At 38.4% G+C, this 16,408-nt stretch overlaps 1 protein-coding gene across 1 annotated transcript in view; it reads right to left on the reverse strand.

Annotated features, from left to right (window-relative positions):
- Nucleotides 1-11,621, reverse strand: part of LOC127803431 (probable inactive ATP-dependent zinc metalloprotease FTSHI 4, chloroplastic) — a 120,338-nt gene extending 108,717 nt beyond the window's left edge. Inside the window, exon 1 of the mRNA XM_052339646.1 lies at nt 11,265-11,621. Coding sequence (XP_052195606.1) covers nt 11,265-11,525 — 261 coding nt within the window. The 5' untranslated portion in view covers nt 11,526-11,621. The remainder of the gene's footprint in view (nt 1-11,264) is intronic.
- Nucleotides 11,622-16,408: the final 4,787 nt, after the last annotated feature.

Genomic DNA, 16,408 nt, shown 5'->3' on the forward strand with positions numbered 1-16,408 from the left:
CTTGTCCCACTACAACAATCACTCAAGCCCAATCCCTAGAGCCATTTTCTATTAATTCAGCTAGTATTTCTTTCAAGTCGTGTAAAAATGACAAAGCATGTAAAAGACAATCTTCATTTGTTCATGAACTATCAAATGATGTAAATGTGGCTCAAGCCTCAAAGTACTAGTATTTGCCAAGATTGGCACAATAAATTGGGCCATCCTTCTTTGAATGTACTTCAAAGGGTGTTGAATAAAATTGAAATTTCTTGTTCATCTTCCAATTTATTTTTTTTAACTCTTGCAAAACTGAAAAATTGCATCAAATTTCGTTTGCTACACATGAGGTTACTGTTGTTCGTCCATTACAACTAGTATATTCAGATCTATGGGGACCAGCTCCAATGTTGTCTATGGAAGGATTTCGATACTATGTCATTTTTGTAGATGCTTACACTAGATACATGTTGAGGTTTGCCTAAAGTTTTCTGATTAGAAAATCAGTGGAGCATTGATGGCTTTTGGCTGGAAGTTATTAGACAGTTAGGGTTTCTTAAGCCAAAATGTAATTAATGTAAACTTTGGGGGTCTAACTGTAAATACCCTATAGTTATTAGTTATATGGGGGGTTTCGCCTCCTCTATAAATAAGAGGGCAAGGCGACAGTCTAAGAGATCATCTCTCGTCAAGTTCTCGGTTACTATTATGAGTATTTTGTTCTAGAGAAAGTGAGGCATGTGTATTGTGTTCTTGAAGCTTTCTTGGAGTGAACAAGAGTTGTACTTGAGCGATAGGATTGAGAGAGGGCTTAGGTTTTGTACTAATCAGTTTCTTCTCGATAAAAGCTGCTCGATTGTGGTGTTGGACTGCTGGATGTAGAGCCAATTAAATTAGCTTGAACCAGGATAAATCTGTTGTCTCCTTTATGGTTTGATCTTTTCAATTTTGTTATTTACTTTTCTATTGTTCATGTTTTTTGTTCTTATATTTAAACTGCATCCGAGCGTGTTGGAGAGGGTTTCTGTGAGAGTTTTCTTGTCTAAGGGTATAATCTAAGAGTCCTAAGGTTAACAATACACTTGGTTATATCCTTTGAAACTCAAATTAGATCTCTTATCGATATTTGTCACATTTCATAAACTTGTTGAAATCCAATTTCAAACCAAACTTCAAGCCTTACAAACTCACAATGGGGGAGAATATCATGCCTGTTTACTCTACTTACAAAACAATGGCATTCAGCCTAGATTCACTTGTCCTCACACTTATCAACAAAATGGAGTTGTTGAGAGAAAACATAGGCATATAGCCAAAATGGGACTGACCTTATTAGCACGTGCTAAAATGCCTTTAAAATTCTGGGTAGAAGCTTTTCTAACTGTTGTTCATGTGATTAATCTGCTACCTTTCTCATCTGTTAAATTTCAGACCCCATTTGAACTATTATATCAAAAGCCTCCCAACTATCATTTCCTTAAACCTTTTGGTTGTGCATGTTTTCCTTTTCTTCGACCTTATAACAAGCACAAATTTGAGTTTCATTCAACCAAGTGCATCTTTATTGGATATAGTTTCACTCAAGCTAGCTACAAATGTTTACATGCATCCGGTCGCGTATATACAACTCGGCATGTTCAGTTCAATGTGCAAGACTTTCCTTACTCTTCTATATTTTCTTCATCTAATGTGACTGTTGACTTGCCTCAAAATTCAAAGTCAAGCAGTCCTTCTACATAATTTCTTTATCCTATTGTTTCTTCATCTTCTTCTTGTCAATGTCCCTCAGTAGCTCATTCCCCAAGTCCATTTATGGGTACCACAAACAATTTTAACTCTACTACCACCACATTATCATCTTCTCCTCAGTGACTGCACCTCCTGCACTTCCTCACTCAAAAGTTCCTAAGTATAAAAATGTTCCAGCCCCATCTGTTCACCCTATGCTCACCCGTCTTAAAGCCAAACAGCTTGTTAGTTCTTCTCCTCATGCCTTAGTGAACTCACTTGAACCAACTTCAGTTAAGGAGGCTCTTTTAGACTCACGATGGATTAAAGCCATTGAAGAAGAATATACTGCTCTACAAAGGAATAATACTTGGGAGTTGATTCCATACACTGATGATATGAATCTTATTAGGAAAAAGTGGGTTTTCAGGGTGAAGTTTAAGCCTGATGGGTCCATTTTAAAGTATAAAGCCAGGTTAGTTGCAAAAGACTTTCTCCAAAATCCAGTTGTGGATTATGCAGAAACATTTAGTCTAGTGGTTAAAACTCCTACCATTCGAGTTCTATTTTCTTTAGCCATGTCTTTTGATTGGGAAATTCAACAAGTGGGCATTAACAATGCATTTTTGAATGGTGATTTAGTTGAGACAGTGAATATGGCTCAACCAGAAGGGTTTGTCAATGCTGCCACTCCAAATCATATTTGCAGATTAAAGAAATCCTTATATGGGTTGAAACAAGCTCCTCGAGCTTGATATAATAAGCTGAAAGAAGCTTTACTTAACTGAGGTTTTATTAGATCAATTTCTAATGCTTCGTTGTTCATAAAACAGACAGATGAGTGTGTTGTTTGTGTTAGTATATGTGGACGATATACTTCTATCGGGTCTAATTCTGCTACTCTTAAGGCATGTATTCATGATCTAGACCATCAATTTGCTTTAAAAACTCTAGAAGCTGTCAATTACTTCCTGGGGTTTGAAGTATATAGAAACAAAAATGGCCTTTATCTTACACAAACTAAATATGTTGTGGATCTATTAAGAAAAGCTAGGATGGAGGATTGTAAGCCCTGTGATACTCCTATGACTGCTGGACTTTCTTTAACCAATGAAGGAGAAGAGTTTACTAACCCAGCTGTCTATAAAACAATTGTAGGGTCTTTACAAAATTTGACCTATACAAGACCTAATATTGCTTTTGCTGTTAACAAGTTGAATCAATTTTCAGCACATCCTAAGTGTCAACACTGGTTAGCTTGCAAGAGATTGCTTCGATATATAAAGGGGACTACTGATCTGGGTTTGTTCTTCTCTTCTACACCCAGAAATCTGGATATAACGGTGTTTACTGATGCAGACCATACTGGCTGCAAGGTCACAAAAAGGAGTACTAGTGGTTTTTGTGTTTATCTTGGCAGAAATCTTATTATTTGGGGCTCCAAAAAGCAGTTAGTGGTTGCCCGTTCAGAAGAGGAAGCTGAGTATAGGGTTGTTGCATTGGGAGTAATGGAGTTACTATGGCTTAAGTCATTGTTTGTGGAGTTGGGATATCCAAATGTTACAACTCCTATTGTATGGTGTGATAATTTGGCAACCAAGAGTATGGCTGAAAATCCTATTTTTCACTCTCGTACTAAACATGTCGGTGTTGATGTTCATTTTGTTCGAGAGAAAGTCAAAAATGGTGAAGTGGAAACTCGATGTCCCTACATCAGAGCAAGTTGTTGATATTCTAACTAAGAGTTTGCCTCGAGATAGATTCAAACTATTGTGTTGCAAACTTGGGTTAACTTGGAATCCTGTGTGCACTGGTAAACAAAGATACACAGCAAAGGAAGCATCTCATAAAAGCCTATATAATACAGAGACGCTAGAGGAGCTTGATTTGAAGGGGAGTGTTGAAGAGAATGTAACATTGAGATAGTATTGGCTTTTTGTTTAATAGTTTTGCTTCCTATTTTATGTTGTTGTTATGTTATTATTGTGTGAGGCGACAATGCCTCTTGTCGGTTTTAAAAGCTGCATATATAAGCAACTTATGTTTAGTTGTTAATTCATTGGTTCATTTCTAATAAAATTCCAGTGAACTAGTTTTTGCTCTCTCTCCTCTGTTTCTCGAGTTCTTTTGCCCTAGGGTTTCCAACTTACACCAACAGGCTGCAACTAGCCGAGGGAACACACATTCCCCCCGTGTTCTCTGTGTCCTTACTCAGGGGAGCAACTGGGGACCAAACAGCCAGTCAAACCCTCGAAGAGCCAGCAGTCACACCAATAGCTATCCTAGACAAGAGAGTGATTTTCCAGCAAGAAGCCCCAATCACCCAAGTACTAGTGCAGTGGTCTTCATTGCACTCAGACAATAACACTTGGGAATTTCTACTAGAGTTCCTCCAGCAGTTCCCAAACGCAGCCAGCATGCTTAGCATTCTTGAGGACAAGAATTAGCTTAAGGGGAGGGGAATTTTGACAAGCTCGGGATCTGTTGAAGGGCTTCCTTCCGTAATTCCGGAAGGAACGGTTTAGGCAGGAAGAATTTAGAAGGAGAATGGAGAGAGAGAGGGAGAAGGAGGGGGGGCGAGAGAAACGTGAATGAGAATGAGAGGGAAAGGAATCTGTGGAATAATCCTCACATGCATTCCCCATCCTCAGCTTATCTTCATTTATAAGAGAGCTACACAGCTAGGCATGGCAGTTAGGAACTGCCCATGCGCGCGCCCTTTGAATTACAGATATCAGCTATAGGGTTATTACAATACTGCTATTACCCTTCTAATTACAGTGTTACCCTTGGTCTATGACAATTCCCGCCCTTTAAAATATTTCTTGTCCCCAAGAAATTACAGTAGACTTGTAATTCTAGGAAAACGCTGCAAAAGGTCAGAGAGATATTCCCATGAGGCGTTATCCGGGTGGAGATTGGACCATTGCACTAAAACTTGCGTCAGGGGAGCCTGATCCTGGTAAATCATGCGTCTGTCCAAAATTGCTACTGGCTCGGCGGCGATCTCGCTGGCTTCCAATGGAGTGGGCAGTGTAGTGCTGGAATTGTCAGCTGGGCCAATTGATCTTTTCAGTAGGGAGACGTGAAACACTGGATGGAGGCCCACTCCCTCAGGCAATTGGAGGCAATAGGCAACCGGTCCTACCTTTGCGACGATCTTAAAAGGCCCATAGAATTTAGGACTGAGCTTAGAGATTGGTCCTTTGTGAAAAAGGTGTTGTTGGAACCATTTCACCTTTAAGTATACCTCAGTTCCTTCCTCAAACTGTCTCTCTGTGCGATGCTTATCTGCCAATTGCTTCATCCGCTGACTGGCGAGGACCAATTCTTGCTTAATGGCTAGTTGGGCGTCTTGTCTGTCCTTTAGGTACTGATCGGCTGATGTTTCCTGAGGGGAATAGTGCATTACAGCTGGGATGATGGGTGGCAGGTACCCAAACAGAACTTCAAAAGGAGTGCTCTTATGTGCGGTATGGTAGTTGGTGTATACCACCATTAGGCCAGAGCTACCCAACGACTCCAGCTTCTGGATTTGGACACACACAAGCATCTAAGGTAAGTCTCGAGGCATTGGTTGACCCTTTCAGTCTGCCCGTCAGTTTCCGGATGGTAGGCCGAAGAAAGATGCAGCTTAATGCCTAGTCCTTGGAATAGGGACTTCCAAAACTGGTTGGTAAATACTTTATCACGATCAGAAATTATTGCCTTAGGCAGCCCATGGACTTTGAATACTGAATCCATTAGTTTGCGTGCTACTTCCGTGGCTGTAAACGGGTGGGCCAACGTGAGAAAGTAGTTGAATTTAGTTAGCTTGTCTACTACCACCAAAAGAGTGTCAGCACCTTCAGATTTTGGTAAGCCTTCGATGAAGTCCACTGAGATTATTTCCCAGGCTTGTGAGGGTATTTCCAAGGGTTGAAGGAGGCTAGGATAAGGAATTTGCTCATGTCTGCACCGTTGACAAGTGGTGCATGCTGTAACAAATCTGGTGACATCTTTTTTAAGGCCCTTCTAGTAAAAAAGTTGCCTTACCCGCCGGTAAGTGACGTTGAGCCCAGAACGTCCCCCTATGGGGGAGTCATGCAAGCTCTGAAGTATCTTTTTCTTCAACAATTCGTCTTCTCCAATCACCACTCTGTTCTGGAACCGCAATAGTCCCCCTTTTAATTGGTAGTTAGGATCATTAGTGGCCTGTGTGGAAAGCCTGATAAGTAGTTCTTGGATCCAGGGGGTCTGATCATAACTATGGGTAATGTCCTGCACCCAATCTGCCACCACCATCGAGATGGCCTGATAAGCGACTGGCTCCTCTCTTCGGGACAGAGCATCGGCTGCTTTGTTTTCCTTCCCTTTTCAGTATAGGATGGTGAAGTCAAAGCCCAAGAGCTTAGTTATGCCCTTCCTCTATAACTGGTTGTGTACCCGTTGTTGAGCTAAGAATTTGAGGCTCTCGTGGTCCGTCTTAATGGTGAATCTTCTGCCCTCCAAGTAATATCTCCATTTCTCCACTGCCATTAGAACAGCCAACAACTCCTTGTCGTATATACTTAAGCCCTGATGTCTAGGGGCCAATGTGTGACTTAAATAAGCTAGTCGCCCTCCCTGGCTCAGCACCGCCCCTATACCTGTGTTACACACATCCGTTTCTAAAATAAGCTCCTTGGAGAAATCGGGTAGAGCTAGTGTTGGGGCTTGCGACATTGCCGCTTTGAGGGATTCAAAGGCATCCTCTGCTTCCATTCCCCAACCAAAATTATTCTTCTTAAGCAGCGTGGTCAGGGGTTTGCTAATTATTCCATACCCTTCGATGAAACGCCTATAATAACCCGTTAGGCCGAGGAAGCCTCTTAAGTCCTTCAGGGTTCTTGGCCGAGGCCAGGCCTTCATAGCTTCAATTTTGTTAGGATCAGTACTAACTCCTTGGCCAGATATAATATGGCCCAAGTATTCAACCTGCCTTTCTTCAAATAAGCATTTAGACCTTTTTACATACAACTGATGGAATCTAAGGACCTGAAATGCCAGCTTGAGGTGGGATAGATGCTGGTCTAGGGTAGTGTTGTATATGAGGATGTCATCAAAAAAAACCAACACGAATTTGCGTAAATAGGGAGCAAAAATGTGGTTCATCAATGCTTGGAAGCTTGCGGGTACATTGGTGAGGCCGAAAGGCATTACCAATAATTCATAATGCCCTTGATGGGTTCTAAAGGTTGTCTTAGGACAATCGGCTAAGTTCATTCAGATTTGGTGGTATCCGGAAGTCAAGTCAAGCTTAGAAAAAATGGATGCGCCTGTTAATTCGTCTAGGAGGTCTTCAATAATAGGTATAGGAAATTGGTTCTTGACGGTTAGTGAGTTGAGTTGCCTATAATCCACACAAAACCTCCAAGTGCCATCTTTCTTTTTCACTAGGAGGACTGGTGAGGCATATGGACTTTGGCTAGGTTGGATCAAATTTCTGGACAACATTTCTCCTATGAGTTTTTCTATTTCAGCCTTTTGTATGGGAGAATATCGATAGGCCTTTAGATTGACTAGTTTACTGTTGGGTTTAAGGTGAATGGAATGTTCAATGACTCGATGGGTGGCAAGGTTTGGGGAGTGGCAAACAGATCCTCAAATTCCATTAGCAATTTATGAATTGGTAGAGGGAAGTGTACCTTATTGTCCTCTGTGGCCAAGGCAGTTTCCCTTGGTGCAGAAAACTTCGGTTCTTCCACTACCCTTAACCCCACGTCCATTGCATAGATGGAATGCAGTTGTCCCACAGTGGTACTCCCTTGTTCCAACAATTTTTGAATTCGTTTCCCTGAAACAACCCTACAATCCCCTGGTTCTTGACTCCCATGTAAGGTAACCTGCTGGCCCTCCAAGTTAAAGGTTACTTCCAGGGTGTTGAAATCGAATATTAAGGGACTCACTATCTTCATCCAATCTACCCCCAATACAACATGGCACCCACCCAATTTGAGTATTCTCAAATCTGCCGAGAATTCCCTCCCACTCATTAGCCACTTGAAACTCATGCATCTGAGTTGGCTGACCATCCTGGTCCTGTCAGCTATTAGTACTGACAGTGGGGGAGTCTCCTAGAGGTTGCACTGTAGGTTGTGGGCTGTAGTCTCATCTAAGAAACTATGTGTGCTACCACTGTCTATCAACACGACTATCTTCCTTTTCCGGGCCACCCCTGTCACCTTCACAACCCTGCCAGCTGCTTGACCCTGCAAGGCGTGCATTGAGATCTCCCCACCTTCTTTTTCATTAGGCATTCCCTCATTTCCGTCCGTATCCGTTCCCTCCTCCTCAACTTCCTCCAGACCTTCCATGGTAAATAAGAGTTTCTTACACTGGTGGCCTTGTCCATTCTTTTCACCACAACGGAAACATAGGCCCAGTTGTCTCTTTTGGTCCACCGTGAGATTTCTTAGTTGGGTCACAGGGTGGGGAACCTTACTGGTAGGTCCTCCTCGCGGACTTTGGAAATTTCCTCCCTATGATATCCCCCATAGGTATGATCCTCCCTGCTAGTTTTAGACGACAACTTATGTCTCCTCGCAAACGTTTCCATCGAAAGCTCGTGCAGTCGAGCTTGTTCCGCTGCTTGTACCACGGTGGTGGGGTATAACATCTTAACCGTCAATCTAATTAACTCATCCAGCTCGCTGATAAAACTCGAAACAAAGTACTCCTCATCCAGGTAAGGCTGTGACAATGATAACAAGGACCTTAATTCTTCAAATCTAGTTTGGTACTCCTCCACTGTTCCATTCTGTTTTAATTTGTTAAATTCCTCAATTACATCCAATCTGGTCTTCTCTCCAAACCTTCTGCACAATTGGTTAACAAACTCTGGCCAACTTAAATCCAATCTTCCATGACTCCAATTTTGGAACCAAGCATCCGCCACATCATCTAAGTAGGAAGCAGCCATACATACCTTATCACCTTCCGCGATTCGATGTTGATAAAACACGCGTTCACATCTGCGTATCCACCACCTCGGCCTGTCCCGATCGAAGGCCGAATCTCCATCCTAAGCGCCGGCTGAGTGGAATTAATACTCCCATAATTCCTCTAATGTGCTCCCTCCCCTATTTCCGTTGGCTCTTGAGGATGCAGCCTATTCACCAGTGCAGTCAATATTGGTGCCGATGTTGATCGTGGGGGAAAATCCGTTGGCAGACTGACATTCGGTTGCTGAGCAAACATGCTCAGAGCTGCCGTCAGTTGCTGGCTAAGACTCGAGAATTCTTCTCGCAGTCCGGTCACGGCCCTATTTAACGCAGCTGTGTAATCCGATCTACTCCGGTGGATTTCTTCCTGTGTATTCCGGATTCCTAACTCCAGCGTTTCCAATCTATCGTCCACCTGTTCCTGGTGTTGTCGCAAACCCAACTCGATCGCATCCAATCTAACCTCCATCTGCTTCGCTCGCGTTCCATCGGCCATCCTATTTTCCAGGTCACGGGCTCTGATACCAATTTGTCAAGCTCGGGATCTGTTGAAGGGCTTCCTTCCGTAATTCCGGAAGGAATGGTTTAGGCGGGAAGAATTTAGAAGAGAATGGAGAGAGAGAGAAGAAGGGGGGGCGAGAGAAACGTGAATGAGAATGAGAGGGAAAGGAATCTGTGGAATAATCCTCACATGCATTTCCCATCCTCAGCTTATCTTCATTTATAAGAGAGCTACACAGCTAGGCGCGGCAGTTAGGAACTGCCCATGCGCGCGCCCTTTGAATTACAGATATCAACTATAGGGTTATTACAATACTGCCATTACCCTTCTAATTACAGTGTTACCCTTGGTCTATGACATTGTCGTGTACCTAAAGGGGAATAATTGTAATAAATAGAAATGCTGGTAGGGTAATTGTAATTGTGATGAGTGAAGATATTTGAATGCGGAAAGTGGCAACTGTTTCTGGTGCCAACTTTTCTCTCTCCCTCTCATTTCATCTTCAACTCTTCTCCCTCATTTTATCTAATTTCTCTTTCCCCAACACAATTCCCGCCTAGTTCTCTCTATAAAACGAGAGAATATCTTGCCGAATCCAAGGGATTCGACAAAAAGAAAGATAAAAATCAAAACTAAAAAACAATGCACTGGAAGTTCTGTCAAACATCTCCTCTAGAATTGATAACTCTGGTTACATGACCTAACTGAACCTTGAAATAGTGAATTAAATGAGCACTTGGACATTGTATCAATGGTATAATTACAGTCATTGTGTAATAACATGATTCAAATCTCCTAACATATAATAACCATGTCCAGAACATTACAGAATAATGAATATATTTATCTAATGACACTCATCACTTCACTAATTTCTTACATAAAAAAATGAAGAAAGGCTATAAAAGAATTAATATTTAAATAAATTAAGATAGAGATAGAAAGATAAGTCATGTGAATCAAAAAAATAATTTAAATGAAAACAGGTGAACGGTAAAGGCCTCTCACTGTGTCATGACATTTTAAAAATATAAGAACATAGAGAGAGCTAGATAGGTGCCACAACAGGAGACAAAACATGTAGAGAGAGATTGTACCTTTATATACATACATGTCACATGATGAATTTTTATTTTTATGGAATTTGCAAACCCAACCCTTTATAAGAACTATTGTGATTGTGCACTCCTACTGGGGTAAGAAAATTCAAATTTTACAGATTTCTCTAACCAAGAGTACATAATTGTACAATAGAATTCTAGTATACTAATATTTACGCTACTTTGTGGAATCTGCAAAAATAGAGAACAACCACCTCCTTCAGAGTGCAGATCCCGGTTTGGTGGGCACAAATGGAGGGAACCCATAAAACGGGTTCCAGAATAGAAGTGTAGTGCATATTTAGTTTCCTACTTGTACATCCCAATACATTATTGTACATTGGAGTTCCAGTACATATTAACGTTTAAAATCATCTTATAATATGGGAACAAACTGAAGACAAAGAAGAACAAGCATTTGACACCCATGGTAGACGATATAAATCGCCATGAAAACCATTGATTGAACAACACAAAGATCAAATATATTTATTCTACAATATTTTTTATTGCGGAGGGAAAGCTATATATAAAGATTTTAACTAACCCTAAGTTAATTAAAAAAATCACAGTTCTAAGAAATCAAAACTGAAAATCCTAGTGAGGAGAAAATACGATCAAAAATCAAAATCCTAGTGATAAGAGAAGAGAATTAAATTTACATCCAAAGAACTAATTATCTATAAAATCAAAATATTCAAGCAAATGACTAAGCATCTAGAATCTTGACAACCCGAATAAATACTTGTACAGCCCAATAAATTTAGAATGTCTATGTACAATGATTTCTCATTTTTCAGCTTCATGTTACTTGCAGCATAAATTATAGTACAACAGCAGTTTTTGAATACATTTTCTTCCTTATATTCATCCAGAATTCAGAGAAGCATGAGATGTAGAACCGAAGTTGATGTTCCCTCTTTTCTGGAACCAAAAAGGGAAAATATATTACAATTATTGAGCACAAGTGTTGAGTTGGAAGATACGGCACACCTGGAACAGCTGGGTGGAGTCGGGGTCGTCTTCTTGAAGCAGGGAGGCCCCCGGGGCCGAGTCAGAAGTCGAAGAGGAAGCTCTACAATGCAGCCTGAACTTGAGCCTGCTGGATATGGAGGGCTTAAACCGTAAATGTTTTGTGGGGAAAGCATGTGTGGAAGTGGAAGATAGCACGAGGGGCCTGATTAGGGTTCTAGAGGAGCACGGCGACAACGATTCTGTAAATTGAGTGAATTCGAATGTAGTCGAAGCACTCATCCCTGCTCCGGTGTTATCTCTGTCTTCCTCTTCTCCTCTTTCAACTCTCAACCATCGTTTGGATTTTGAGTCTGAAGAAGAAGGGGAAGAAGAGGACGCTATCGCTCTCCTTTTGAATTTTTTTTTTTAATTTTTAAACAAAAAATACTATTAGTATAAGATGTGTTACACTTTGGACTATATAATGTAATTAAATGATCAAAATACTCTTCAGTCAAAATGATAAAGTAAGACAGTGAGGTGATATGAAGTGATGAGGCGCATAACTAAAATACCCCTCACTCAAAATAATGAGGCGGCACGAGACGGTGAGACGCAAGGGATATTTTTGTCATTTATGATGCATTATATAACCCATGGAATATCAATACTATCATTCTTTTCAAAAATAAAAATAATTAAAATTTTACCGCTACTCTAATTTTAAGGTAGAGTCGGCCTTGGGCTAAGACTACAGCCCAGGGCTCAAAATTGAGGAGAGCCCAAAAAATTTTTTAAGTCTATATATATATATATATATATATGTGTGTATTAAAAAAAAATTAACAGCAGAAATTGCCGCCATGGCTACCATCGCACGCTTCCCAAAAGCCAAAATTTCCTCTACCCAATGCCCATTTTCCCTCTCTTCTTTCTTCTTCTTCTTCTTCTTCTTCTGGTTGTTTCCCCTTCGCTGTAGAGAAGCCATTGCTCGGTTAAGTTGCTCGTGTGTTTGCTCGGTTTATCTTCTTCATTTTTCTGGTTGTTTCCCCTTCGCTGCAAAGAAGCCATTACTCGGTTAAGTTGCTCGTGTGTTTGCTCGGTTTATCTTCTTCATTTTTCTGGTTGTTTCTCCTTCGCTGCAGAGAAGCCATTGCTCGGTTAAGTTGCTCGTGTGTTTGCTCGGTTTAGCTACGGAGAAGCCATTGCTCAGTTTAGTTGTTTCTCCTTTGTTGCGGAGAAGCCATTGCTCAGTTTATCACACATGAGCCAGCGCTAGGTTGTTCGTGTGTTTGTCTAGTTTAGTTCGGAAAAAATTAAGCAATGGATTAATTTTTCATTTGGGCAGTATTTTTCAAGAATAATGATGAGATTTTTTCTCTGAATCTCTAGGTTACTTTTGCAGATGCTGACTTGGAACCAGTCTATATGTGTTCTAGACAAAGATAGCTAAACTATAGTATTGTTTCACCATCTATGTTCTATCTCTGCAACTTCTGCATTCCAGTTCAAACAGTTGTTCTTGAATACAGAAACATGCACCCAAACATATCTCTTATATAAGCGAATGTTTTCTGCATTTTTTTATGAACCAATATTTGCAGGAGCCAGTTACAAGGCCAACCAAAGAATTTGATTCAAGCTCCTGGTTTGACCTTCTTTCTGTGATTCCGTTTTGGATGAAGAGTCTAGAGTATAAGCGAGTGAGTACTAGGCTTTTCTCTTTTTAGGCCCGTGAAGTGCTAAATTTGATTGTACACTTATATAGCTATTACTCAATCATATGCTCCTAAGTTACATTTCAATTCCTCCAATTGAATATGTCTTCCAATGATGTAGGTTGATTGGTTGAATAAGTTTATTCATGATATGTGGTTTTTCCTTGATAAGGTAATACAGATCCCTGAAATATCTCATTTTTCTTACCATGTCACTTATCCATAAATGCACCATTTGATGGCATTTGTGGAATCTATGAATTAGCATAGCTTTATTTGGAGTGGTTTATTGTACAGGTAATAACTAATTTGGAATTTTGGCTTTGACTTGAAAATTATAAATTATGAACACTAGTTATTTGAATTAATTTGTATAAACATTTTCTTCTTTATTATTTGTATTATTCTTCGTTATTATTTGATTCAACAAAAAACTTGATTAGGATTCTTGTTCTTTATAATTTGAAGTTACAAGTAGAAGCAAAAAATATGCTCAAAATCCAGGTTTTATTGTTCTTAGTTAATTAGTTTTATTTTTTTTATTGTGTTGTGTTTATTATAAAAATTAAAAAATATTTCTTAAGAAACAACTTTCCGGAAATCTCAAGAGACAAAGAAAAAAAAAAGAAGAATAAATTACTCAAAGTTTAAGAGGATCTTTGAATAAATATTTTGTTAAACAATCCAATGCTTCACTTGAAAATTTAGATGAAGATTTACCAAATGAATGTGAACAACCAATTCAATTAAAAGAATTAGTAGAAAATGAGAATGAAGTGAATGAAGAAATTGGTGATCTAGATGAAATGAAAATATTGATGAACATTTCCTTGAGGAAAATGAAAATGAAAATATTGATGAACCTTGCCATGAAAATGAATGTCCCAAAACAAGATTTGATTTAAACATTCATAATCCACGAGTTTGGGATAATCTTGATGCAAAAATGAGAGATTTACTTGTAGAAAAAGGTCTCATAAGAGAAAGTAATCTCAAATTCCCCATGGATGAACACAATAGACAATTTTCTTCAAATTATTATCTTCATACTTTACCAAATAGGGAAACTAAGGATCAAAAATGGCTAGTGTACTCAAAGAAGTTAGATAAAGTCTTTTCTTTCTATTGTAAGTTGTTTAAAACAATGAATTCTAGAAGTCAATTAACTAGTGAAGGAACTAGAGATTGGAAACATCTTGGTGAGAAGCTTAAACAACATGAAAGCAGCATTGAACACCTCACTAACTTGAGGTCTTGTATTGAATTGCAAATCAGATTGAAAATAAATCAAATAATTGATACAGAATTACAAGAGTTAATCAAGAAAGATACACTACACTGGAAAAATGTTATTGTCAAAATCATTGCTGTTGTGAAATGTTTTGCTACACATAATTTGGCTTTTCATGGAACAAGTGAAAATATTTATGAAGATGGTAATGGTAACTTTTTAGGCCTACTTGAAATGATTGCAGAGTTTGATCCTGTAATGCAACACCATTTTCGACTCATTTAAGATAAGAAGATTCATTATCCTTATCTTAGCCATAAAATTCAAAATGAGTTGATAGCTATTTTAGCATCAAATGTTAAACATGCAATCATTGAAAAAATAAAAACGGTTAAATATTTTTCAGTCATTCTTGATTGTACTCCTGATGCAAGTCACAAAGAACAAATGACTTTAATATTAAGGTGTGTTGATGTTTCAAGTACTCCAATAAATATAGAAAAGTACTTTTTAGAGTTTCCAAATGTGAAAGATACATCTGGATTAGGAATTTTTAATGAATTGCAAAATGTAATTGAGTCCCTTACACTTAATATTGATGATGTGAGGGGACAAGGTTATGATAATGGCTCTAATATAAAAGGAAAAAATCTAGGTGTACAAAAAAGATTACTTAATATAAATCCTAGAGCATTTTACATGCCATGTGGTTCTCATTATCTCAACTTAATAGTTTGTAATATGGCCAACTCATGTGTTAAAGCAAAATCTTTTTTTGGAACATGTGAATGCATATATACGGTATTCTCTAATTCAACAAAGCGATGGAATGTGTTACTTGATTACATAGATGGTTTGACTTTGAAATCATTGTCAACTACACGTTGGGAAAGTCACATTGAAAGTGTCAAAGCAATAAAATCTTAAGCTTTCCAAATCAGATAAGCTTTATTTAAATTAACAAAAATTAATAAAGATGCCAAATTGAGTAGGGATGCTCAAAGTTTAGCATCAGGAGAGCTTTCAAGTTTTGAAATTATATTAAGTTTGGTTATTTGGCATGACATTTTGCATAAGATTAACTTAGTTAATAAAAAGTTACAATCTGAAGACATGCATTTTGATGCTACTGTAAGACACTTAAAAGGACTTGTTTTATTTTTTAAAAACTATAAAATAAATGGGTTTATTTCTGCCATGATTGATGCTAAAGAAATTTCCCTTGATATGGAATTGAGCCTGTATTTTAAAAAAAAACGTCAAGTTTGTAGAAAAATGCATTTTGATGAGGTTTCCAATAGTAATAGGGAACAACAATCAGCTGAAGAATCAGTTAGAACTGATTATTTTCTTGTAATAGTGGATATTGCTCTTGGTGAATTGAAGAGTATGTTTGAACAATTGCATTGTTTTGAATCTATTTTTGGGTTCTTATTTGATGCTGCAAAGTTAACTTCGTTTTATGATGATGAATTGAAAAGTTTTTGTGTGAATCTTGAAAATGCTTTAAAACATGGTGATGATTCTGATGTTGATGCAAGAGACTTATTTTCAAAATTATAGGCGTCGCAAGTGATGCTACCAAAAGAAGCATATGAAACAGATAAACCATGGACATCCATTAAAATTCTTGAGTTTGTAAAGAGTGTGGATATGTTTCCTAATGTAATGGTTGCTTATAAGGTATTATTGACTATACATGTGATTGTGGCATCTGCTGAAAGAAGTTTTTCTAAATTAAAATTATTAAAATCTTACTTGTAGACCACCATGACTCAAAATAGGCTAAATGGATTAGCGATATTATGCATTGAAAATAATATGTTAGAAAACATTAAATATGATAATATAATTGATGATTTTGCATATAAAAGTACAACAAAAAGACATTTTAAATGATGTTTTGTGGTTGAGATTTCATTGCTATTTTTATTTTGTAGGTACATGTGATGTTTGTTTTTGTTTCAATTAATTGTGGAGGATAGAAGGAAGATTGATCAAATCAAAAAACACTTACGGAGATTCAGGAGGAAGCATGTTATAATAGCCCATATTTTTGTGAAGATGCCACGTATTTTAAGTGAGTTTAAAATACCAAAAATATGTTTGAATTGGCAACGAGTGACCGAATCAGTCGTAGGAAGTACCCTAGAGCTTAGATACCTAAGGTTAAAGGTATATTTTTGATGAGCGACTCTAAGCGAGATTTATGACGCTGAAAGAAATCAAATCAG

This window comes from Diospyros lotus, chromosome 6, assembly GCF_014633365.1.
Source record: "Diospyros lotus cultivar Yz01 chromosome 6, ASM1463336v1, whole genome shotgun sequence".
In the NCBI taxonomy this organism is placed as follows: domain Eukaryota; kingdom Viridiplantae; phylum Streptophyta; class Magnoliopsida; order Ericales; family Ebenaceae; genus Diospyros; species Diospyros lotus.